This window comes from Cibotium barometz, chromosome 32 (genome assembly GCF_041138505.1).
Source record: "Cibotium barometz isolate CiBa-2024 chromosome 32, ASM4113850v1, whole genome shotgun sequence".
In the NCBI taxonomy this organism is placed as follows: domain Eukaryota; kingdom Viridiplantae; phylum Streptophyta; class Polypodiopsida; order Cyatheales; family Cibotiaceae; genus Cibotium; species Cibotium barometz.
In genome coordinates this window covers 28,524,039-28,550,536 of record NC_141077.1, presented here as the reverse complement: position 1 = coordinate 28,550,536, position 26,498 = coordinate 28,524,039, and the positions used below count along the sequence as shown (strand labels likewise).

Below are 26,498 nucleotides of genomic sequence, written 5' to 3'. Positions count from 1 at the left end.
CATAGTACAAAATCAAGCCCTAATGCTGAACCCTAATCTTCTTAATCACTTACAAATGAGCTAGCCCAGCCAAGCTCTGATACCATGTTAAAAAGCATGGATCTAGGGTGGCTCATAGAAAGTGATTAAACTCATGGTTAAGGACTAATAAGATAATTAAGAAGATAATTAAGATATTAGCAACACAATGGTAATGCTCATAAGAAAACCACACAATGCCCTTCCATGAGTGTTAATCCAAATACATCATTATATAACCCTCATGGAGCTCCCATCTCACAAGATGTGTGCACCCTAGTGCCAATCATTTGTCCATAAATTCTCACATGTTATGTGCCCCCTTGTGATTCCCATGTGCTACCTTTTTGACCTTTGACTTCACCTTTTACAAATGACCATACAAATCAACCTTTGACATTAGACCCTTATTCTATTCCTTTTTGAATGTGCATGCTACTCCCCTTGCTCTACACATGTTACACCCTCACATAGTGCTCAACAACTTAGTGGTTCTCATCCAAGATGGATCAGATGATAGAACCACAGATACACAGAACTCAATGCAAGAACACCTCCTTTAGTACATGAGGTGGTAAGAGAGACACAAAAGAAACAGGAAAGGCCAACAACACCAAGAGGGGTGGGTCAATATCCTAATACTAAAATAAGAAGAAAATTAGAAAACTTGAAGTAGTAAAATCCTTAGTCTAGGATGCCCAAGAGAAAATTGAGCGAAGACTAAAATCTAGTAAAGCCAGAGAAACAGGAGAGAAACATGACTTAAAATTCATGAATCTATTTGGAAAACTTGGCTCCCATTGTGAGACAAGTGATGACTTGATTGGTTGAATGGTAGTTAACAAGGAATGAATTATATTCTCCGAGATCATAGGGTTTTAATGAATGCACATAACATCTTGTGGAAGAACCTAAGACCACAAGAAAACCACGTGATGTGTTCTTGGTCATATGATTATATTCTCTGAGATTACAAATTATAAGGAATGCACATAAAATCTTATGGAAGAATCTGAGACCACAAGTAGACCATGTGATGTGGCAAGCTTGATGTCATTCCTTTGATCTGAGGTAAAAATGCCAATATGGCCCTTGCTTCACAACAACCTTACAATTCGGACAGATGTTAAGTAACAGGTAGAAGGAATGTTAGAGTCCCAAACTAGCTAGCGTAAAGTGGTAACATCACCCGACGTGAAAATATTACTATACCATCAAGGAAAGAAAGTAGTGCTCTTAAATTCATTAAGGTCCTAGTAAATCAGGTTGGGAGACTACTATGAGAATGATAACACAAATGCCACCATTTCTATCCACCACAATGGATATCAAGCAATTGGTATGTTGGATGGGGGAGCAGGAGTCAGCACTATAACCAAGAAATGCAAGAAAAATTGGGAAAACTTACCTTAGACCAAAGGGATCTCATTATGAAGATGGATAATGGAACATCAGACCCATGGGAGTCTTACAATGATTTAAGATTAAAAATCTTTTCATTTTGTTATATTCACACCTTTGTGTTGATGAACTTATTGCACCAACCAAATTTGTATGATGCCATACTTGGTAGACCTTTAATGAGGGAGGCTGAGTTGGTACATGATTAGTCTTGGACCAAATCTAATTGTAAAAAGAATCCCAAGTTCTAAAGGTTGAGACCTACAAACATGGATGACCCATCCCTCTTTGCATGTCTCAATCTAATTATAAAACGAATCCCAAGTTCTAAAAGTTGAGACCTAAAAACATGGAAGACCCATCCATCTTTGCAGGTCTCAATCTATTTATAAAAATAATCCCAAGTTCTAAGGGTTGATTAGGTCTTGGACCAAATCTATTTACAAAAAAGAATCCCAAGTTCTACGGTTTATCGGGTCTTGGATCAAATGTATTTATAAAAAGAATCCTAAGTTCTAAAGGTTGATTAGTTCTTGGACCAAATCTATTTACAAAAAGAATCCCAAGTTCTAAAGGTTGAGACCTACAAACATGGAAGACCTATCCAATGGAGGGAAATCTCTTTGAAACTGAATCTATCATGATGGACCAAACCATTTAGATACAAGTGAGTAACCTAGACTATTGATAGTCTTTGGACTGAAGAGTGCCAAAATACTATTAAATGGATTGAAGAGTGCCAAAAGGCTTATGATGATGAACTGAAGAGTGCCTTAGCAAATGTACCCATCTTGAGATCTCCCAATTGGGACCTAACTTTCATGTGCACATTAACGCTTCAAACCTTGCCATTGGATGTGTGTGGGTGCAACTATGGGAATACAAGTTGGATTACTCCATTTGTTTTTCTAGGAAGAAACTCAATGATGCAGAGATGAATTATACAACGATTGAAAGAGAAGGGTTGGCTATGATTCATGCTATGAAAAAGTACATACAGTATTTATTGGCCACAACAAGTTTGTCTTCTTTGTGGACCACATTAGGTGTTGCTATATCTTGTCAATAAGCCTCAAACCGGCGGGGGAAATATTACACGATGGTTACTTCTACTTCTAGAATTTTTCAAGCTGGCTACTTCTACTTTTGGGATTTGTCAAGTGATGGTCATTCTAAGGAAGGGATTACAACATTTTTTTAGATCACATGTGGTGGAATTCCAAATGGTGAACCTATTGCTCAAGTCAAGCCATAGTTAATCATGACCTTCTAGATGTGTACTTTTTTAAAATTAGCATGGTGCCTCATTGGAGTGATGAAATATCACAATACATCACTTATTGTTTTCCATAATATTGCCCTCTAAATAAAGAAAAGATGTGATGGGTTGTTTCACCTTATCAATTGATTGTGGGGCATCTATATAAGCCTAGAAGAGATGGTCCTATGAAGATATGTGCATGAGGATGAATTTATACATGTTTTGGAGGACGCACACTCTACAATTATTGAAGGACGTTTTTCCAGGGAGATTACAGCACACAAAGAGCTACAAGCAGGCTTATGGTGAGCCAACCTTGTTTGACGATGCCATAGAGTTTGTTAAAGGTTGTGATGAATGTAGCCTTGTTGTTCTGCAATAAAAAAATAGGATGTCACACACTCATGTCATAGTGCAACAACCTTTTGAAAATTAGGGAATTGACTTTGTAGGACTCATTAATGATGTCATCCACACCACTAGACTAAAGCAAGATTTATGATAGTGGCTACACATTACTTCACAAAGCAGGCAGCAACTAGAGCCACTAGAAAAGTTGATGCTTGTACTATTGAATTTTTGTATAAGCATGTAATTTCTAGATTTTGATTCTCATAGAGATTGTGAATGACCAATATTCATCGATGATGTCATCCAACGTTTATTAAAAGGATTTTTAATAGTACATCAGAAATCCTTACCTCAATACCCACAAGAAAATGGCCAAGCCAAGAGCACCAACAAGATGTTGTGTGCTATATTGGGAAAAACAATAGGATCCATCCAAACTAATTGAGAACATACGCTTACAGCTACTCCATGGGCCTATCATACATCATACAAAGTTATTAGCTAGATATACACCATTTCAGGGGTGCTAATGGAGTACTTAGCACCTAGTTTGGGAATTGGTCACAGAAAGGATGACTGAAGTTGCCATGGTTGAAGGCTAATTTATTTAGAAAAATTGGAGTAAACGAGATTGATAGCCATGCAAGGCTAAATGGTAGAAAAGTTCCGACGAAAAAAAAATGGTTTGACCTTATGGCAAAAAAAATTCCTTGTCTTTGGCCCAATGTCAATGAGACAAGGAACTTAAGTAAAGAAATCTAATCCTTCTATTTGGAATGAGTAGCAAAAAAGAAAAAGAAGTTGAAAATTTGAGGGGAATGGGACCTTTCAGGATCATGGAGATCGCTCCATGAGGTTTTGTAAGGATCAAGATCCTTGATAGTGTTGAAACCTAAGGGTATATCAATGGCACAAAATAAAAAAACTACTATGAACCATTGACCCAAGACATGCTATCCCAAGTCCATAAAATGAAACAAGAGAAAATGAAAAAAGAAAGGATAAGAAAACAAGCCCAAGATGAGGCAAAAGAGCACATATCAAAAGTAAAGATGCACTTCCAAAGAGAAAATTTAAATAGAAACATGGTTGCTCTCATCACCCTTGAGGATGATAACTTGGACATTGAGCCTACAAGGATAAAACTTAAAGTTACTCTGTTGTAGGTAGTAAGCGTTCCCTTAATAGTTGTAGGTGCAAGACACAACTTGCTATCCTATAAAACATGGGAAACTTTGGGTAGACCTAAACTCGAACCAACTAATGCTAAAGCTCGTAGATTTCATTCTAGAATGGTAAAAGTAAAAGGTTCTTTAAAGGTTCATAGCATTTTCAAAAATAACCCTATAGATGGAAAGGTGTATGTGACACCTATAGGAAAGATGGAATAGCAGCTACTATTGGGATGATCATGGATTTAGTGCAACCAACTACATCATCCAATAGACCGAAGATACATCACAAATACATAAGGATGGTCAAAAATTGACAATATCACTTTCACACAAGGAGGAGGAATTATCACTACTGCTTAGCTAAGAACAAAAAGAGCATGGCAAGATCCCAAATTAAAGCAAAATAGAGGCATAACAAGGAAGGATCATGAGACCCCACAAATGTTGGAAACAAAACCAAAGAGGATGCAAAGCCTCACAAGGTACTATGTGGAGCACCACAGATGTCTGGATACTTAAACAAAGGTCAATAAAGAAGGCAAAGGGGGTGGGACCACCGAAACTTGTCATTAAAGTGAAGGGTCAATTTAGAAAGAAAGGCCAAGTCAAGCCTAGTGGGTGTTTATCAAAAGATACATTACCTTAATATAAGGATATTACCAAGGTGCCACTCAGATATGGATGCCTACTAGAAGGAAAAAAAAGTGCTAGGAGGGGAAGGCTGAAGACACACGTGGGAAACAAATAGGCAGTAGTGGCAACCCAAGAGGAAATTGCAAGTTACAATAACAAGCCAAAAGCCTCAAGACCTCAAACGATCTAGAAAAATAAATCCCAAGTTCCGACTTGTTTATGACAAATTAACTAGACATGCATAAGGAGAGTCACCAACCATTGTTCTAGCCACTAAACCAAAAGGAAAAGAGAAAGTAACATAGGTGGTAGACTTAAGATCAGCTACCCATAATACAAAATAGCCAGAATCAAGAATGGGGGTAGACAATAGCTTCATTAACTGGATGGAGGAGGAGTTGCAATTTTCAAGGAATAAACTCAAATAACTCTTACAATTATACTCTTCAAGTTGAAAATTAGAAAGGGAGAATTATTTGGACCAAGTAATAAACTCAATTTCTCTTATTAATTATACTCATCAAGTTAAAAATTAGAAGGTGAGCTACAATTTTAAAGGAATGGACTCAAACAACTCCTGTAATTGTACTCTTCAAGCTGAAAATTAGAAGTTGAGTATTATTTGGACTAAGAAAACCAACCACGGCTGCCAATGATGAAAATCTTAGAAATGACTGAAACTAGGAGTGGCCTAAAAGCTAATGAGAAGAAAGTTCACTAGACATTTTTGGAAGAGGAGAGATTCATATGTGTTATAATTTTTCTAATCTTCAAGCCCATAAAATTTGATTGAGTAGACACATAGAGGCAACATCTTTTATTATGGATCAGAGCTTGGTGCAAAGAATACCGGATCCAACATTTATACCATCATGTAAATTCATGAAGCTTTTACTTCTAGACCATAGAAAAGAACAAGTGAAGAAATACAACCAATAAATTTTATGCTTTGACATGAACACAAGACTAAGTGAAGACGTCATGATGTACTATCATTGTCTATGCCTACCTAGTAGGTACATGCACATTACATTTGAAAACATGGACTCCACATCCATATTCTGATTACACCCTATGGAAGCTACAATCCCAGAGGAATCGCTATATAGGCACAAGCTTTGTGATAGGGCATTTAGGCCTTAACATGTTTCTAAAGACGGAACTTGCATCATCAAATAGGGGGGGATGTTAACCCCATTCTAGGATTAACAAAGCGCTCCTCCACCACATTAAGAGAGTTAGCAATAAGTGTCATAAAAAGGCACTATAAATATTGTAATCTTTGTGAGAAAGTATGGCCATGTCCATGTTACCTAGTTAATAATTTAAGTTTTGGGCACACAAGTGTGAAGGGCAAGTTATATATGTCATTTTCTCATAATGCAAAGGCACAATCCCCCTTGTGCTAATTGAGCACTCGTGTACTTCACTTTCCCCATGTGTGTGTGTCAGAGAAAGAGTTAAGAGGATTAGCTTGGTGTTCTTAGTTCATGTGCATTCCTATACTTTATGAGAAGAGAGAGAGGGTAGAGAATGTTCTTGCAAGGCTATGGAGCAACTTCTTAGTGATAGCAAGAGGTGAGGCTTGGGAGAGTGGAGCTAGAAACCATTGGTGGAGCTTATGCTGGAGAGTGATTGAGGAGGAAAAACTGGGCCATAACAATCTTGGCTCTAGTTGTGTAACAAATTCTCTCCAAAGTAGAAGTTCTCCAAAAGTTTATTCAATAAACTTGTTTTGACAGTGGCCAAGGTTATTCTTGTAGCTCTATTTTAGCTTGTGACATACTTGCTATTGAATTTAGGATTTTCTATGCAAATCTAATTATCACACAAAACCTCAACTTCATGCATCAATCTACTCTTGGATGAGGGTTGTTACCTCTTTTTATTTGCTAATGTGGCACTCAAGTACCCTTAGCCATACAATGGCACTCACTCCTCCAATAACAACGTTAAAATTTTGTTATTCTGATCCTAATGAGTGCACAAATTTCTTCCTTAGCCAGACACCGCTAAAATTTCATTAACCTGATCCTAGAGAGTGCACAAATGTTTTTCTTGGGAGTTTGCAATCACTAGCCACATGAGTAGCTACTTTATATTGAGGTGTACTGGACAAGGCCTAAGATAGCTTATTGGGTAATAGGTAAATTCATTCCTCCCTTTTCTATATTCGACCTAAAAGAGCTAGCATTAGAGTCATGGGGGCAATGATAACACCACAACTCTAGCTTTTCCTACTCCTAGTATTGCATTTTTGCTCTCTCTTCTCTTCTCTTTTCCTACTCCTAGTATGGCTCTCAACTCCTCTCCTCTTTACTTAGTCTAATTGACACCTAATCCACTTGCTTGAAGTCTTTCACTTTAAACCCTTCTATCCCTTACTAGGATCCTAGATCATTGTTCTTGTCTAGTTCCACATTTGTCAACTTAAGGGAAGTGTTAATGAGTTAGGTGAGGTGATAGAAAATAGGGATAGGAGTAATGTGGTAGGAAAAAGGTGGTGGGAGGTAGACACTCTGAAGAAGTGGGAAACAAAGTAAGAAATGGAAAGTGATAAATGAGACAATGGGAAATAAAATGTGGGAAGTGAGCAATGGGAAATTAGAGGTAAGATGGTGTGTGACATTGTATATTCAACTAAGCTCATGGTGGCTAATACAAGGCTACTCTAATCTCATCCTTCCTTCTCTCCCATGGTACATGACTCCTTGTGCCTATTCTGTCTTCAAGGGAAAGTATAATGGAACCTTATAAGCACCTTCCACAATCCCAGTCTTCAACCCCACACTTCCTCTTACTATCTTGTCTTCCTCTCCTATGTACATCTTTTCTTCCACTTGTCATCTTTTCTTCCCCTTCTTCCTCTCCTATGTATATCTCCCGTTCACCTCCTTAGCTCCACCCCACTTTGATGCCATTCTAGCTTCTTGAGATTTTAGCCCACGGCATGATCCTTTGCTTATATTTATCCTACTCACACAAACCTCAAATCTTAAATGAATATTATAAAATCAATAAACCAACAAGACAAGCTCATATGAGAGCTAGAAATCTCACAAGTATCGCGGAAGCCATAAATTACAAAGAAGAACCACATGTAGGAAGAACAAGGAGCACCTGTAAGACAGAAAGTAGGGTACAAGAGCTCACAAATTTATAAATAGCATGTAAAGGTCCTTTAAATGTAGAGAAAATAATAAATATACATGTTCAAAATTTGAGTTACAATTGTTTCACACTTGTACACCACAACCCTTAGCTTAGTCTATACTCTAAATCCTTATACTGTATGTTGAGAGTGAAGACTTAGTGTCATATAAAGGCACTATATAAGTAAGATTTATGAGAAATATGGCCACATATAAACTGATTTAGTTGAGAGTTTTAGGTGCCTAATTGTGAATAAGGACAATTTTATATAATACATTATCTCATAATGAATAGATACAATCCCCACAGCCAAACAAATTTAGTTTAAGAGTTTTGAGTGCCCAAGTGTGAATGAATGCCAGTTGTATATAATAAATTATCTCATAATGTGCTAAATGTATTCTCTCTAGTTTTCTACTTGCTCTTGCTTCTTCTTGTGTGTGAGTGTGTGTGTGTGTGAAGAATAAGTGTCATGCAGTAGAGGAACTATAAAAGTTATCACGCTTATGAGAAATCTAACCACTCTCAAACTGATTTAGCTAAGAGTTAAGACACAATCCCCATTTGTGCTAAATATATTCTCTAGTTTTCAACTTGCTCTTGCTTCTTGTTGTTGCTTATTATATTTTTGTTGTTGTTGTTTTTGTTGTTGTTGTTGTTGTTGTTGTTGTTGTTGTGTGTGTGTGTGTGTGTGTGTGTGTGTGTGTGAGAGAGAGAGAGAGAGAGAGACAAAGAGAGAGAGAGAGAGAGAGTTGAGAGTTGAGAGTCAAGATTAGATTATTGCTTAACATATGTTCTTAGCCATTGATGCATATCAAACCAATGTATAGTTTATTTCTACAATTTCTCACTGCTTAGCATAAAAGTACAATTCAAGATATTATATGAACACAATAGCATACCATGGCAAATCTCACAAATAACACTTTTCACATTGGCTTAATAGGCTATGTGCAAAATCCTCCAACTGCAGGAATTTCTCCAGGTTCAACTTCAATTGCTGCTTTTCCTCTTCTACTTGCACCAGCACCAACTCCAACTCTGCCTTGGGCAACTCTTCTGGTCATTTCTGAGTCCACATTGGCTTGACAGGCTGTGTAAAATCATTCTAACTCTGAAATTTTCTTCCGCTTCAACTTCAATTGCTGCTTTTCCTCTTCTATTTGTGCCAGTAAAGATTCTAACTCTGCCTCAGGCAGCTCTTCTAATCGTTTCTGAGAAATAAACAATGAAGTTAGTTGGTATTACTCTCTTCAATCTATCAACACTAGTTGATGGCTGTAGTCCTTTGACATATTGGGGCACCTGAACAGTAGAGCACCAAAACAGCCGAAATGCAATACAGCATGCAGTTCTGCCACATGTTTTGGAGGAAAAAACCCTGGAAGCATATGGCGTAAGTCCACTTGACTTGAGATTACGTTACTATACCTGCATGACTTTGTTTTCATAGTCTTCCAACTGCTTGGCATAAGTCATCTCTTTCGTTGAAACTCTGAACACGTAGGTGGAAATCCATCCCACAGTAAGACCAAGAACCATTACCAGCTGCACAACATTCCCAGACTTCAGAGAATCCACTCCCAGAAACTGCAAAATAAATTGGCAAGCGATAAAAAAAGCTTCAGTGCTTCCAGAACTTCATAAACAAACACAATCTCAACTTTAGGGTGCCAAAAATGGTTGCACCTAAGTTGCATGAAACATTTCCTACTCAGAAACAGCTAGCGCAAGAGACAGCAAACAACCATAACAAAAAACGTCAGGGGTAGGCTGAGTCTGTGCACTGTTAGGAGGAAAAAAAAAAGTATCATATGCGCATGTATACAATGGAAAAAGGAGAAAGAAAAAGGGCACCATCCTGGCCTACTCTATCCAATGTCTTTCTCCAACCTTTAATTACATCTGCATCCTTGCAATGTGCATGAAGAGGAGAATGAAGCATATCCCACCTTGCTTTGCAATGTGTCTCATCTCCTTGTACATTTCTTAACCAGTTATCCCTTCCCTCATGATTTTCTTGATCTTTTAAAGCATTTGATCAATACCTTTAAAATTGTACCAGGACATGCTTCATCTTTGTCCAAAGCGTGGCATGATCATAATAAGGCAGCGTACCTTCACAAATTCGCAATATCTTCTCAGGAGTCCTTAGAGAAAACAGTGCTCTCAATATGCTAGGCAATGTCATTATGCCCCTTCGAAGCATCCCAATCTTGGCATGTAACCAAGTGCTTAAGTGGAGTATTCACCTCCACCAATGAATGCAACATAATGAAATTGGAAGCAAAACGAGTATCTCGTAGATTTAGTAGCTTAAAATTGAAATACATACCCAACATAGCCCTTGTTGCATCATGATTTGAAATAAATTGTTGGACTCCCTTTCCACTGTTGATTGCTCGGATATAAATCTTAATTATGAGATCTACGCACCACAGTAATGTAAAACGAGCGTAGCATGTAGCCTTACTATATTTGTATGTACTTGGCCACACTATGGATTCTTTATATAGTTTTAAATGGGTGGACAGATACTGCAAGAAGGCCCTCAATAAACTTCATGATTTCAAGTGCAAAAGGGGTATCTTCAAGTGGTTCATAGATACTAGTGACGTGGGACCTGAACATATGGATCAGGTAATCGCAGCAGACAATGCCGCAAATTGAACCATGCTGGCCATCTTCTGGAGCAAGAGTTCAAGCAGACTTTCTGGGATGTGTGCTACACGACGCTACTCAAACTTGCTTTTGAAAGGTGTGCCATCGGTGGCATAGAAGGATCTCTACCAAAAGAGGATATTGTAGAAATCATATCCAGAAAGCAGGGAAAACGAGCGAGAGAGAATGGCATTCCACGCCCATTTGCCCGCGGCTTCAGTGGGACCAGGGGAGTGGTACTGGCAAGACCCCACCATTTAACCGGAGGCTGCTGGCATCCCCTTCTTTCAGTATTCGGCCAGGTTGGACTGTCGCACTTTGTGGCAGGTGTAGAGTTACTTGTGCCTATGTGCTAGGGTTTTGCTCGTGTTCCCAAATCTGGTCATCATCTCCGCTGCGTATTCTGACATGGTATCAGAGCCTAGGCTCTAGATAGTTCTTGGGATTTGTGTGAGCAAGAGGGGGACTGTTGTGTTGCTGATTGGTGGACTGTTCGAGACTCTTCGAGAAGAGGAGAAGCAACAAGACGGCGGGCTGATTAGCTGGACAGCCACTTGCAGGTGTAAGAAATTCTGTGTTCCCACCCAGTACATCCCCGCGATGGCAGATCTGTGTGAGATGGCCGAGAGGCATGTGAAGATCCCAACACTCCCCACGTTCCCAATGGACCGTCAGTTGGACGGGAACAACTACGGCATATGGAAGGTTATGATGGAATCTGTTCTGGAGTCTTACGACCTCGCTGATTTCGTCGTTGTTGGGGTTCCGTAGCCGGAAGTAGAGGAAGGGGAGTTATCGTCGATCCGAAAGGACCGAGAGGCTCAGACACAGATGTGGGATCGTGTCAACACCAGGGTCCATTCGTTTATCTTTCTCAACTGCACACCGCAGGTAATCAATCATGTAAAGCATATGACGCTGGCCAGAGGTATATGGCAACATTTGGCCTCTCTTTACAACAAGGTATCGCCCATGAAGAGGATTTCCTTGGAAGTACAGATGCGGGTTATGAGCCCTCCAAAGTTGTCGACGATGCAGGAGCATATTAACAAGCTGCAGGCTCTTCAGCAGGAAGTTCTTCAGGCTGGGAAGGAGATATCGTCAGAGGACATGGCCATAACGTTGCTGTCACATTTGCCCTCTCAGTACTCAGCATTTTACTCGTCTTTGATTACCAGTGGCAGGCTCAGCACCATCACGTGGGAGGAGCTTATGCCCATGGTCTTGGACCAGGAGGAACGATTCACGAACCCTCCTCATGGTGGAGGTTCAGAGGCCTTAACTGGCCAACGGTCGAAAGGCCGTAACACGGGCAAAGGGAAGGCTTCGTTGGAGAAGTCTTTTAAGAAGAAGTCCGTTACTGACCGCGCGAGAAACTAAAGGCAGAGAGGACTTGTAATGATTGTGGCGAGAAAGGCCACTATTGGAGGCAGTGTCCCAAGCGGAAGACCGAGAAGGGTGAAGATTCCTCAGTAGCAATCATGAAGACTCCGGCTTTTGTGCACCTGGAGATGATGGACACCGATGTTTCATTTTCTTTAGGCAGGGAGGAGGCTGGAGGATTCTCCGCAACGGATACTCGGGAGTGGATTCTAGACAGTGATGCTTCCAGGCACATGACTCCTTCCCGTTCTGATTTACAGAATCTCTGCACGTATTCTGGTCACATTCTTAATGGGGATACATCCACTATCCCAGTTCACAGTGAGGACAAGATGGAGATAGTTCCCGATGGCAGGGGGGGAAGCGTTCCTCCCACGTGTTGTATGTTCCGTCACTTGGTTTTCATATGTTGTCAGTGCATCAGGTTTGCAAGACTAGCGTACGGGTGAAGTTTGATGAGCATTTTGTTGCTCTCCGGGACAAAGCAACAGGCCAGGTAGTTTGGGAAGGCGGAGTGGAGAATGGAGTTTACAAGCTTTCAACACTCTCTCCCGGGTCCTTAGGTTTGTGATGAGTGGCAGTCTGGTAATGGCCACTTAAGTGTGGATATGCTGCAGGTGCAGGCTTTCCGGGACCAGATGGTGGATAGCTTGCCAGTTGATGGCAGCAGTTGGCAGGAACTTTCCAGTACTGATGTTGGTGGTTCTTGTGTTCGTCAGTTAGAGGAGACTGAACAGGTAACTTATGCTCTGATGTCTCGTAGTATTCGGGACAAAGAAACTCCTGTAGATCAGGATGTTCTTTCCACGGGGACCTCGGAAAGCCACGCAGGTGGCAGTTGATTACTTGCAGAAGGAGGTGCATTCTCCAGGCTTTGTGGTTCCAGATTCAGAGGGGTTGGTTCACAGGTTTCAGAAGGCCTTGCATGGTCTTCAGCAGGTTTCCAGGACTAGGCTTTGCACCGTAACACGTGTTGATCCTTGTGAGCAGTGTGATGCCTCTTTGACTCAGAAGCAGAATGGTTCATTGATCTGGTTGATGGAGACCAGATTGGACGAGAGCTTCCTAATGAGGCAGTTGAGCTCATGGTTGCGGATGACTCTTTGGGAGGCAGGATTGCGTTTCCTGTGGTTTCTGCGGCATGCGAAGGACCATGGACTCTTGTACACAAGAGGGGGATTGACTGATGGAGTCCAACTCCACGGTTGGAGTGACTCAGTTTGGGGAGGAGATCCGGACACGAGGAGATCTACTTCAGGCCCAAGAGCAATTTTATGGAGCAGTAAGAGGCAGTCATCTTTTGCCTTGTCGACGACAGAGGCAGAGTATCGGGCTGCTTGTGATGCTGCTTGTGAGGTGGTGAGGCTGCAGAGGTTGCGTTGCAAGATTGGGCTTAGACTGGAGGAACCCATGGTCATCCAGAGGCACTTTGTTCGTGAACAGATCGTTGCTGATGACATCTTGCTAGAGTTCTGTTCGACGGAGGACAGTACGGTGGACCTCTTCACGAAGTCGCTATCTCAGGATTGGCTCAGGCGGCACCCCAACTCCTTATGGTTGGTTTCACAGCCAGGAGCTGAGAGGGGATGTTAGAAGTCATCTCCTGTCTATACATATACACCAGGGCCTCTGTTGTGGGTGTGCCCGCCCTTTGTAGGTGTCTTATCATTTTTCCTCACTCCTCCTATTTTTCCCCCATTTTTTCCCTATTTTTCTGTGGCATGGGAGGCAATCTTGTAGTGGCAAGAGGACCTTGAACCTGGCCGACTTCATCTGTGGAGACACTGGAGGTGGCCGATTGCTCTGCACAGGTCGAGGACCTCCTTGATGCTGGCCGACCCCCCCTGCTGTTGGCCGACTATGCATTTCAACAGTCGTGGGGTTTTGTGGTCCTGTCGGCTGCCCTACAGCAAGCCAACTGCTGTTGGGGGGCCATATAAAATGGGCCCCAGCCCCCTTGTCATCATTGTAGTATTCCGGGATTCTTTTGTGTATATAGAGCAGAGTTACACGCCTCTATCTCTCTCTCTCTCTCTCTCTCTCTTGTGCTGTGATTTTCTGCATTGCGTTTTGCTCGCGTTCCTAGATCTGGTCATCATCTCCGCTGCGTATTCTGACACATTCTCAAAGATGATCCAGAAGGGGCAGCCAAGAAAAAGAACCTTAGAGCTAGGACATGGAGCACAGAGTGTTGTTTGGCAGTGTGGACTTGGGGCATGGAAGGCATGGGAGCTGCTATCGGCTACTTACAGAAGGTGTCACTTGTACCAGATAGCAGGGTGGCTGAAGGCGCATCAAGATATAGCAAGAAGACCACGCGGCGCAGCTTTATGGATTTATGTGTGCAGTCGGCCAGCCGACTGCTGGTCGGCCAGCACTCCATGAAGTCAAAGAGCCTACAAATAGGCAGTTTTGCTCATTGATAGAATCATTCAACTCTTTAGGAGTTGGGTCCAACATTAAGACAGATTTTGGGTGATGTTCACCTTTTGTATGAAGGCAGCCTAGGGCTGTAGAAAAGTACCTTTTTGTACTATATAATATATACTGAATTTCCAGTATTTCTCTCTCTACTCTCCCTTCTATCTAAGTTTTTGCATCAGCATATTCTCAGTGGTGTTTAAGGCTGAAAGAAAACTCCCTAGGCTTCCACGAGCATCAGGCTCTGCAAACCTAAACACTGAATCACTCCCATATGATGGTGTACAGGTCCAAGGTACAGGAAAGTACATCGATACGAAGCCCAAGGCCAGGAACACAGAATCGGAAAGAGCTCCCAGGAGGTTTGTTGGTGGTTTCCAAGGGGTGATGTTAGAGTGCCAGACTCATTTCTCAGGAATGAAGACCAAGACAGTGTTCAGAGTTGGGACAAGAATGGATTGGGGACTGGAGGGAACTTATGCATAGATATTATTCAGAGTCAAAAGGTTTTGGAGACTGGGCTGGTTTTCAGTGAAAAGGGTTGCCAGGGTTGGTTGGATGACAAAAGGACTCCGGGAATAGAGTGGGATGATGACAGTCATCCAAGAACAGGTTGGAATCCCGTCATCAAGTTTAGTAGAGGGGCATGTCATGTGCATGAAATGCCATGGACATTCTCAGAGATAATCCAGAAGGGGCAGCCAAGAAAAAGATCATTAGAGCTAGGACATGGAGCACATAGTGCTGTTTGGCAGTGTGGACTTGGGGCATGTAAGGCATGGGAGTTGCTGTCGGCTACTTACACAAGGTGTCGGTTGTACCAGATAGCAGGGCGACTGAAAGCGCATCAAGATATAGCAAGAAGACCAGGCGGCGCAGCTTTATGGATTTATGTGTCCAGTCAGCTGGCCAACTGCTGGTCGGCCAGCACTCCATGAAGTCAAAGAGCCTATAAATAGGCAGTTTTACTCATTGACAGAATCATTCAACTCTTTAGGAGTTGGGTCCAACATTAGGACAGATTTTGGGTGATGTTCACCTTTTGTATGAACGCAGCCTAGGGCTATAGAAAAGTACCTTTTTGTACTATATGATATATACTGAATTTCCAGCATCTCTCTCTCTCTACTCTCCCTTCTGTCTGCGTTTTTGCATCAGCATGTTCTCAGTGGTGTGGCCGAAAGAAGACTCCCGGAGCTTCCGCGTGTTACACATGTTCAGGGCAGCAAATCACTCTCCAAATGGGTGTAAGCCTAAAGCTTTGCAAAAACCTTCAAACTTTTCTCAAGGCAATGCCTTCGTAAACAGATCTGCAATGTTGTCATGTGTAGGACAATACATCAAGCTGATTGTCATGTGCAAGCACATAGACATGCTCATCCCAAGACTAATCCTTGAAGGGCAGCAGAAAAAAGACTAGATTCAGGAGCTTCAGCAACTGTAAAAAGGCATGGAAGGCACTGTGGTGTATAGACATCCTCTGATAAGTCCATTATCTGCTGGCCGACAAGAACTTGGTCCCACCACAGTGCCTTCCATGCCTTTTTACAACTGCTAAAGCTCTTGAATCTGATCTTTTTCTGTTGTCCTTTAGGGATTAGCCCTAGGATGAGCATGTTCATGTGCATGCACAAGACTCTCCCCTGCATGTAACCTCTCCACAACATTGTGATGATGAATCTCTATATGCTTGGTGCAAGCATGGAAAACTAGATTCCTTGCCACACAGCCATAGCACTCTGACTATCAATGAGAATGGGAGTGGGTACCCACTATCTGCCGACACCCACAAAGATCTGCACACACAACTCTAGTAGTGAAAGCTGACTTGTACTCAACTTCACAAGATAATGTGGCCACAATTGGTTGCTTTTTGGTCAACCAAGATATACATGAGTTGCGTATCAGAGTCATGCAACAACAGCATGCACCACCCTAGGGCACCAGGGCACTGAGCACCATCGGTGGCTAGGCTCCACTTTCCCAACTGTTGCTCCTCCCAAAAACCCAACCAAAGGAGATATCTATGACAAGGTGCCACCACACCCTATAGATGGCTCTTCAACTTCCCATGAGCTCGCATACGAGATAATCCACCACAACTTCCAATCATTCAACAAACCAAGAGCAGCTACGTGAATTGCCACCTCCGAAACCCTCCCTCAATTCGAGCACCTCGAACCAGAGAGGCGAGGACCACCCACGACCACACAGTCCCGAGCTCTAATACCATGTCATAGTCACGCAACATTAGCATGCACCACCCCAAGGCACTAGGACACTGAGCAACGTCGATGGCTGGGCTCCCATCTCCCAGCCGTTGCTCCCCCCAAAAACCCGACCGGAGGAGATATCTATGACAAGGTGCCACAACATCCTATATATGGCTCTTTGACTTCCCACGCTCTTGCATATGGGATAATCCACCACAAATTCCAGTCATTCGACAATCTGAGAGTAGATACGACAATTGCCACCTCCAACACTGCCAAGGAAAAAGCAATTCCCACTTATGGACACTCTAGTGTCATACTCACCAGCCCAATCTGAATCATTGTAAGCAAGGAAATGACAATCACCCCCCCAAGATAAAACAATTCAAGATCCTAGGTGCCTTGTAAGTACCAAAGCACTCGCTTCATAGCTTGCCGATGCTTTGACCCTAGGCTGTGCATAAACTACTCAATTGAGACACCCCAAATTGTATGTCTAGCCTTGTATTACACAAATATATGAGGCAGCCCACAACTTGGCTGTAATATGTGCTATCAAAAGGCTCTCCTCCATCATACATGCTCAACCTAAGTCTGGGTTCTACAGGAGTAGAAATTGGCTTGCAATCTTGAAATTTAAACCTTTCCAAGGTCCCTTTGTGTACTTGGACTGAACTGTCTTCTGTCTATATAAACTGTGTGCCCAAATAAAAGCGCAATAGGCTAAGGTCTGAAATCTCAAATGAGGCCTCCAAATCATCCTTAAATGCTGCGTTTTTATCCTCATTTTTCCTAGTGAGTATCATGTCATCCACATAGAGGATGACCACAATCAAATCCTCTTCGTCCACCTTGACATAGAGGGTACTTTCAGTCGGGTTGTTTTGATAGCCTGTTTTGATAGCCTTGGCTAGTCAAATAAGCATGTATCTTCTCATACCAAACTCGGAGAGCTTCTTTAAGGCAATACAATGCCTTTTTCAATCTACACTTCTTCCAATGGGCTAAGATAAAGACTTGCACACCCCCATTAAGGAAGGCCGTCTTAATATCCAACTGATGTACTTTCCAACCATGATGGACAACCAATGCAATCACACATCTAATTGTGGTCATTCTCGAAGTACGTGCAAAAGTTTCATCGTAGTCTATGCCTTTTTGTTGTGCCTATCTTTTGGCCACAAGCCTTCACTTGTACCTATCAACACTACCATTAGCTTTCCTCTTCACACTATACACCCACTTAGTGCCAATTGCCTTCTTGCCAGGAGGCAAATCCACCAAATCCCAAGTGCCCTTTTTATGTATGGCATTCGTCTCATCCTGCATTGCTTCCATCCAATGCTCATGTTCTTGAGCTTCTTGAAATGAGCCTAGCTCGTCAACATCACACAAGCTACTCAACCAAGCAACATCCACATGATGTGGTTCATTTCTAGAACCAACCCATGTCCTGCTGAGAGTTCGGACCAGCCATCTAGGGATTGATCTGGCCTCCTGTAGTGCTATCGGCTCTTCTCTCACAACCTCTCCTCAGTCTTCGACATGGATTCGCAGCCTCAAGTTGTCTACTCCCGTCGTGGAGAAAAGGCTCCGTAGAAAATGGATCCCACTTAAAGAATCAATAACTGTGAATCATGATAACCCTGATGCGCACTATCTGTTTGATGTATTGCACAAAGATTTCAAAGAAAATCAAACTTCCAAGGACAAGCCTATACCAACTTTGAAATATAAAATTTTTGTCCACACTATATTGCCGAGAGTCAAGAAATTCTCAAAATGCGTAGTCATTATGTTTTTTCTTGGCAAAATGCCTACTACGATTGATGTTGCTCAGTGGGTTAAGAATTTGTTTGGTGCATGCTACGTTGATGGGGTTTATTATGCTGCTTGTCGCTTTTGTGAAGAAGTTCTCTCAGAACCAATACACAAGCAATGACTCTTAGAAGATTACCTCTATTTTATGGCCTTCATATGATACATGTACTTCCATGGACTCCCACAAAGGATTATCAAGCTCTCTTAAAGCATCAATGCCCAATATGGGTTGAGGTGGTTAACTTCCCGATAGAGTTCTCTGATGCATTGCCAAGATTGGCTCAAATGTTGGGCACTGTCATTTGTCCCCCACGTCTATTGGGCAACAAAAATAGATTTTGTATTCTGTGGGATACAGATAAACCCACCCCGCCATCCCTATATGGGCAAAAAATATTATGAGCTGAAATGGGTAGTATTTGCAGGCGCATGCTACGATTGTCATAACTTTGGACACTTGACTTTTGATTGTCGTACTCTTACGTTGAGACCTCTAGCTGATTCTATTCCTCTAACTCCAATTGTGGAAACATCACAAAGCCTACTCCAGCTAAAACACCAAATGCAGTGCTAGTTGATAACATCGGAGTGCAAATAAAAACAAGAGCAATGCGTGCACTTGCAAGAACTGAACAGATTGTCAAAAATGCTCCAAACAAGAATAAGAATGTCATAGATTCGCAGGGTTGACAGACCCCAAACCCCAAAAAGGTTATTTCTGTCAAACCTCGACCGTTACAATCCAAAATGGGGACTGAATCATTTTCCTCTCAAAGTAAAGCTTGTTCGTCGGGAGAAGTTGATGTAGGAAAGCTTTGGGCTACAGTAGTTCAAGGTGGAATGCAAACTCTACAAAATATGCAAGCAGATGTTGATATGGCTTGCAACTCTCAATAAAATGATCATGAGGGCACCTATTAAATGCATGTCATATAATGTACAAGGTTTATGCAACTTGAATAAATGGAGGCTCGTCTGGGACTATGTACATAGAATGAAGCTAGACAGTATATGTCTTCAGGAACATAATCAACACGCTATGGCTCACTGGACTCGTTTCTTTGACGGATACTGTATATATTATGTTGGTTGTTCTACTTTCTCTGCTGTGTGTTTTCTTGTCAAACAAGAATTGCAATCAATTGTTGCTTACAATGATCTGGAAGGCAGGTTACTTATTGCACAATGCATGCTCAATGGTGAGACTTATGAATTTGCATCTATCTATGCTTCCACAATATCTGCTCAAAGAGCTAGAATGTGGTTGCAATTGCAGTATTACCCTTGGTTGACGAATACTATCATATGTGAGGATTTTAATAACTCTTTGGTAAGAGATGATAATACTCGTGGCAATTCACACATGATTGTTGCTGAAAGAGTTGCTTGGCGCAATGCAATAAATCGCACGGATGCACTTGATACTTGGCTAACCACCAGCCTTGATAAGAAGGGGTATACTTTTCATCATAATGCTTACACAACTTACAGGGCAAGGCTTGCCAGATGGTATTTGTTGAATGCAGCCCACATTGATCCTCTTGCATGTAGAATGTGGGTGGATTACTCTTTGCAACTCGGTTATAGTTGAGTTTGTACTTTGACATGTTACTAGATGATTTACAACTGTTAGCTAAGAGATTACTACCGATTAACAACAATTATTTGACTTGTCACTATTTTAGAGACATGGTTGTAGATGTAGTCCCATATGGATATTGCTTGGTACCATTTTGCATCCTGTATGCAAGGAGTGATTACTGATTAGAGACATGGTTGTAGATGTAGTCCCATATGGATATTGCTTGGTACCATTTTGCATCCCGTATGCAAACTCTTGAAGACAATAGCCATGTCCGTTCCTTGTCTCCTCAAGAAGAGGATCAGATATGTTATGCCAAGCATCAACTTGAATTGAATAATTATAAAAAGTTACAAAAAAAGCAAGTCACGTCAAGACAAAAGCCTATCTTAGATAAGGGTTTCTCTTCTAAAGCTTTCTTTAAAAGCTTACATGCATAATCACAAGAAATGTTTCTAGGTTTTGAAGGTTTCGAGGTTTTGAAAGGTTTTGTCCATCACTAAAAAAAACAGAGGTTTTTTGGGATTTTTACAAAAATTACATATATATATATATATATATATATATATATATATATATATATATATATATATATATATAGAGAGAGAGAGAGAGAGAGAGAGAGAGAGAGAGAGACCTATGTGTATTGTGAACCGCAATGAAAGGGAGGTGGTAGAAGGAGAAGAAGAGGGTAAAGGAGAGGAAGTGAAAGCTTTAAGTAGAAGATGGCAAAGGGGAGAAAGTGGGAGGAGGAAGGAAGGAGACGAGTAGAGGAGGAGATGGTGTGAGAAGAAGAGGGAAAAAAGGGAGGAGGTGAAACAAGGAGCAGAAGAGGGGGAAAGGAGTGGAAGTGGAAGAAAAAGAAGAAGGGAGTTAAGGGGAGGAAGTGAAAGAAAAGAGGAAGGAATAGAGGTCAAGTGTCACGTGCACACCCCTACAGGGTGCACAGTGACACACTGGCATCATTTCACATCATAGGCATATAGCAAATCATCATCGTCAAGAAAGCATGTAGCAGATTAAAGCATGCACCAGTGATCCGGAGCATGGAAGTACGTCGTCATGGCCTTGGGGTAACCCTAGGGGCAGCATAATTCAGATAGAAGAGCATCAGTACCTTTTGGCAGTTTCTGGACCATCTGGAGGAGGTCGACATCAGTCACAGCATCATCATATGCAGCATAGAAGCATGTACCACAGGCCAGGGCAGTGCCTAGGCCTTTCAAACCATCATAGGCCTCATCAGCAGCAGGTCAGGGCCTGTTATAGGCTAGCCGACTGCACACAGCAGGTCGTGGACATTAATAACAGCCGACGGCAGTCTTTTTGGGTTGTCGTGGATTTACAGCAGGTCGACAGGCCTTAATACTGGCCGACCTGCATATAGAGGACATATATAAGAGGGGGGCCAGTCCACACATTCAAGCATCTCCTCTTCTCATCATCTATAATCCTCAGCCTCAGTATTTCCAGCATCATCTATAATCCTTAGCGTTTTGCAGCCACAGAGGAGTTAGGTCATCATCTATAATCCTCAGCCTCAGTATTTCCAGCATAGGGAAAAGGGCAAGGGATCATCAGCAGTAGCATTCAACATAGATCCTTTGGATCTCAGTTGTAATCATTTCATATTAATTTAGTTGCATTGCATTGCATTCAAAGCTATCTTGCAGTCATCTTTCTTTATCTCTTATCTCTCTCAGTATAAGTTAAGTGCAGGATTAGTCATATTAGGGCTCGATTACTACGATCAACTCCCTCATGTCACATTGGTATCAGATTCTCAGGGTAGCCAGCTCCTAGCGTTTTTCTACACCATGTAGTTATTCAGCATTTCATTCGCTTCCGCTCAGTTAAACCCAGTTTTGAAGATTTTGCAAGCCTTCCTTAGGGTCCTTCCCTTAGGCATGCACTAGTAAATCCATCATCTGCACCATGCGCAGCATATAGGAGTGCATATGGCTTGCATAGCATTCTCAGTTTCTTGCATTCAGCATCTTGCATCTGCAAGGTCTACAAGGACACCAAAGAGTTTTCTGGGGAAAACTGACATTCACCATCATCAGAGAAAATGGAGGTTTGTGCTTCACATGGCAACATAAGGGAGTTATCTTCATGAAGAAGAAAGGAAGGTGCTCCAACAGGCCTCAGGAAGTTCAGAGTTTCATGATCGACGGGGATGGTGTGTGAAAGGATTCCACAAGCAAGTCAGAGGTGCTTCAAGTTCTCCAAGCAGTTTAGACAGCATTGCCAAGCAATTCCTCAGTCGACTACTCCAGCATTAACCTCAGTTCTCCAAGAAGCAGAAGAAGTGGGGGATAGTGGTTTCAGAAGAGGAGGATCAGTATAGCAGGGAGTCAGTGTTGCCAGGTCTACCACCTAGCAACAAACTCAGGAGAAGGGAATGTCACGTGCACACCCCTACAGGGTGCACAGTGACACACTGGCATCATTTCACAACATCATAGGCATATAGCAAATCATCATCATCAAGAAAGCCTGTAGCAGATAAAAGCATGCACCAGTGTACATCATCATGGCCTTGGGGTAACCCTAGGGGCGGCATAATTCAGATAGAAGAGCATCAGCACCTGTCGGCAGTTTCTGGACTATCTGGAGGAGGTCGACATCAGTCACAGCATCATTCATACGCAGCATAGAAGCATGTACCACAGGCCAAGGCAGTGCCTAGGCCTTTCAAACCATCATAGGCCTCGTCAACAGCAAGTCAGGGCCTGTTATAGGCTAGCCGACTGCACACAGCAAGTCGTGGACATTAATAACAGCCGACAGCAGTCTTTTAGGGCTGTCGTGGATTTACAGCAGGTCGATAGGCCTTAATACTGGCCGGCCTGCATATAGAGGACATATATAAGAGGGGGGCCAGTCCACGCATTCAAGCATCTCCTCTTCTCAGTGTTTTGCAGCCACAGAGGAGTTAGGTCATCATCTATAATCCTCAGCCTCAGTATTTCCAGCATAGGGAAAAGGGCAAGGGATCATCAGCAGTAGCATTCAGCATAGATCCTTTGGATCTCAGTTGTAATCATTTCATATTAATTTAGTTGCATTGCATTGCATTCAAAGCTATCTTGCAGTCATCTTTCTTTATCTCTTATCTCTCTCAATATAAGTTAAGTGCAGGATTAGTCATATTAGGGCTGGATTACTACGATCAACTCCCTCATGTCACATCAAGAGTAGACAAGGGAAGGTGAAGAGGAGGAGATGGAAGAAAAAAAAAACCCCAAAAATGAAAAAAACAAAACTTGAAATTTGGGCAAAACTACCTTATTGCAAAGGTTTTGAGGTTTTTTAGATAGAGAAGGAGAGGAGTTGAAAGGTGATGAGAAAGAGATGGATGAAAAACCAAGAAAACCACCCAAAAAACAATTTAAAATATTTAAAAAAAGAAACCTGAAATTTGGGCAAAACTACCGTATTGCAGATGTTTTGAAGTTTTGTCAAACGTTTTAAAGTTTCGAGGTTTCTAGGTTTCAAATGGACGAAACATGTTTTTTTGTGACTATGCTTACATGTAACCAAGCAAAAACAATGCATCTCACGCCAATGTGGTGATAGCCTAAGTGGTGAAGGTGTTTGCCTAGAACGAAGAGATCCTGGGTTCAAAACCCCCGAGGTGCTTCCTCGACAGCATCGCTTACAGGCGAATAAAAAGCACCTGCAAGCGGGCACCGATGGGCGGTGAAAAATGGCAACTACGAGGGGATCTTGGACCTAAGGCTAGTCCCAAGGGGGGAAAGGGACATCTCACAAGTGCAAAAGGAAAATGGACATTTGACACAAAATGTATTGCAATTAGAGCAAGAATGTGTGACTCACTTCTACAAAATTTTACATCACCTTTCATTGGGACCCCTTCTATCACACATGCTTGTACAAAATTGCTTCAAAATGTCAGAGAAATTATGGATGTACAAGAAGCCTTTGAATTAAAAACCCTACTTACGTCTTTGGAGATACACAATGCAATCTAGGCCTTATGCAAATGAAAATCTCCCGGATGGGATGGGTTGACTGTAGAATTTTTTTGCAATTATGGGACATGCTTGAGGATCCATTATTACTTATGATCAATCAATCGCAACACCAAGATGTTAAGTCAGCATCCTCGAAAGAAGGTCTAATCAAATTGGTACTGAAGAAACAGCTCTGTGTCAGAATCTTTCAAACTGGCGTCCGATTACTGTTAAGCCTGTTATTTATAAGATCATCACTAAGACATTCCCTCATAGAGTAAAAAAGATACTAAACAAAGGATTACATCAAGCGCAATATAGTTTTGTACCAAGAAGACAAATCACAAATAACATCTATAAAGCTTATGTGAGCATTGAGTATGCCAAATACTTGCAAATTGCAACAAGATGTACTGTTGCTGAAAATAGATGTAGCAAAGGCTTTTGATATAATTCACTAGGATTTCACTGCTGAACTTAAAACAAATTCTTTTGGTAGATGGCAATGTACACATTGGGATTTTCTCCTTGGTAAGTTGCAAGGGAAGATACCTAGTTGTCTTTCACTACTAGACTGATTACTGATTGGAAAAAAGTCCTCACTATTAGCAATGGTTTGGAGAATCTTTAAAGACAAATAACTCAATGAGATTGGAGAGCATTCACTAGCACATAATTTTTCAAGAACCTCTGGCAGTTGAGGAGCCAAGGAAAGTCACACTCAAAATATACGACTGATCTAGGATGCTGTCTCTCTAGATGGTAGAATCCTTACATTCCCGCACGCACAAAGGAAATGGAATTTAGGCATGCATTACAAGCTTGTCTAGCAGAAAATTAGAGCTTTATTGCAACAATTTGAAGTGTTTTTGCCTATCTCTCACAATTACATATTGTTAGCTTTGATGTTGTAGAAAGAGGAGCTTGGTTTTCCCAAAGTACCCATGTTACAGCTTGTTGTTGCTTGCATATACAGATTGATAATTCCTGACCCATGGATTACTACTCGTTTAAATAGGCGTTGGAATATGAATGAGACATCCAAATGGCGGAAACAAATCTCCAAAAGATATGGACTAAAAAATTGCCATTAAAGCGAAGAGTTTGTCTTTAGCGATGCTTAGTTGGAGTGCTACCTTGGTGAAACTCTAGCCAAAAGAAGGATAGCTTCTGCTTCTTGTGTTAGATGCTCAAATTGCAATGAGACTATAATTCATTTACTATGGGCTAGTTTGGATACGAAAGATTTCTTGCTCAGATTATCTGTTTCTTTGGTTACCAAATTTCCAGGATGTGGTTTCTCCAAGCATTTTTGGATCTTTGGAAGATATCAAAAAAGACAGGCTGATTATGCAAGTTTCCTTGCTTGCACGCGCTTTGGGGCACTTTGGACAATCTGGATTAGCCGCAATCATATTTTTTTTCACCCAATACAGATTGACAAGCACTCATACTTCCGCCGGTCTTTGCGCCAATCTTTATATGATTGCCATAGACTACAAGAGATGGACCAGCTACAGTTAGACTCAGTGAAGTAATACAACATAGCTGTGTGTGTGTGTGGGTGTGTGTGTGTGTAAAACAACCGGAGAAAAGAACAGCACAATGCTTTCTTAGCAATGCCCCAACAGTGTATAACTCATAGATTAACATTAAACAAGTGACGCTTCTAGCTAGAGTTCAAAATGCAAAATTTGGTGTACATGGAGAATACCTCTAGACCGTACTTGAGGCCGAATCCAACAGCAGTTAGGCCAAGGCCAATCAGAAGAACGTCCTTTCTGGTGTAGCCGAATGGGGTCTGGAGAGCAAAAGGAAAGAGTAAATGAGGGGGAGGACACTGCTAAAATAACTCAGAGAAAAACCCTAATACTGTAAGCATACTCTCTCTTCAGCTTTGCCGCTGCTGTCGCTTCTGATGCAGAGATGAGCAGCGGTTGGCCTGAGTGCGTGCAGCTCTGGGCCTCCCCTCAAAAACCGCCTTCTTGGCAGCGGAGAGAAGCAACCCACTTGGGCCTGTGAGCTCGGGACCTTCATAATACTGCACACGCATGATGGAATCCTCGTATGAAGAGAAACACCCACCAACACTGGCATATATGAAGAAGCCCCAATCCCACTCGTCCTCATGGCTCCCATTGCAATGCTTGAAGATATTTCAGGTTTCGTTCTTTAAAGAGAGGAAAACATTCAATTGACCCATTTTATTCAAATGGCTTAAATATGTTCAAAATTAATGGGAATTTGCTCTTGAAGAAAAACGGCTCGGGACTAAGAAGCTAATGACAAAAGCGTTTCCCTATTCAAGTCTCAGAACGAGTTCCCTCGCCTTTGCCCCGGCTCAAAAAACAAAACATAAAACTCTTGAAAAAACCTTGTTGAGGCCCAATATAGTATGAAATTCAATTAGATCTATCTTGTTTCCAATGCTCACCTATGCTTAAG

General features: G+C 41.8%; 1 protein-coding gene across 1 annotated transcript; it reads right to left on the bottom strand.

Annotated features, from left to right (window-relative positions):
- Window positions 1–8,744: 8,744 nt before the first annotated feature.
- Window positions 8,745–26,264, bottom strand: LOC147620051 (uncharacterized). The gene is made up of 4 exons (XM_086772204.1): window positions 25,938–26,264; window positions 25,768–25,854; window positions 9,424–9,582; window positions 8,745–9,206 (listed from the first exon to the last, which is right to left on the bottom strand). The coding sequence occupies exons 1-4, from the start codon at window positions 26,190–26,192 to the stop codon at window positions 9,096–9,098; spliced, it is 612 nt and encodes a 203-aa protein (XP_086628330.1). The 5' UTR covers window positions 26,193–26,264; the 3' UTR covers window positions 8,745–9,095.
- Between the last annotated feature and the right edge of the window lie 234 nt (window positions 26,265–26,498).

Bases quoted from the DNA above. Each gene is read 5' to 3' on its own strand.
- LOC147620051 (XM_086772204.1), bottom strand. From the start codon at position 26,192: ATGGGAGCCATGAGGACGAGTGGGATTGGGGCTTCTTCATATATGCCA. The intron at 25,855-25,937 runs GTATGCTTACAG...TTTGCTCTCCAG, and splicing joins GCGGCAAAGCTGAAGAGAGA to ACCCCATTCGGCTACACCAG. The intron at 9,207-9,423 runs GTATAGTAACGT...TTTATTTCTCAG, and splicing joins ATGAAAACAAAGTCATGCAG to AAACGATTAGAAGAGCTGCC.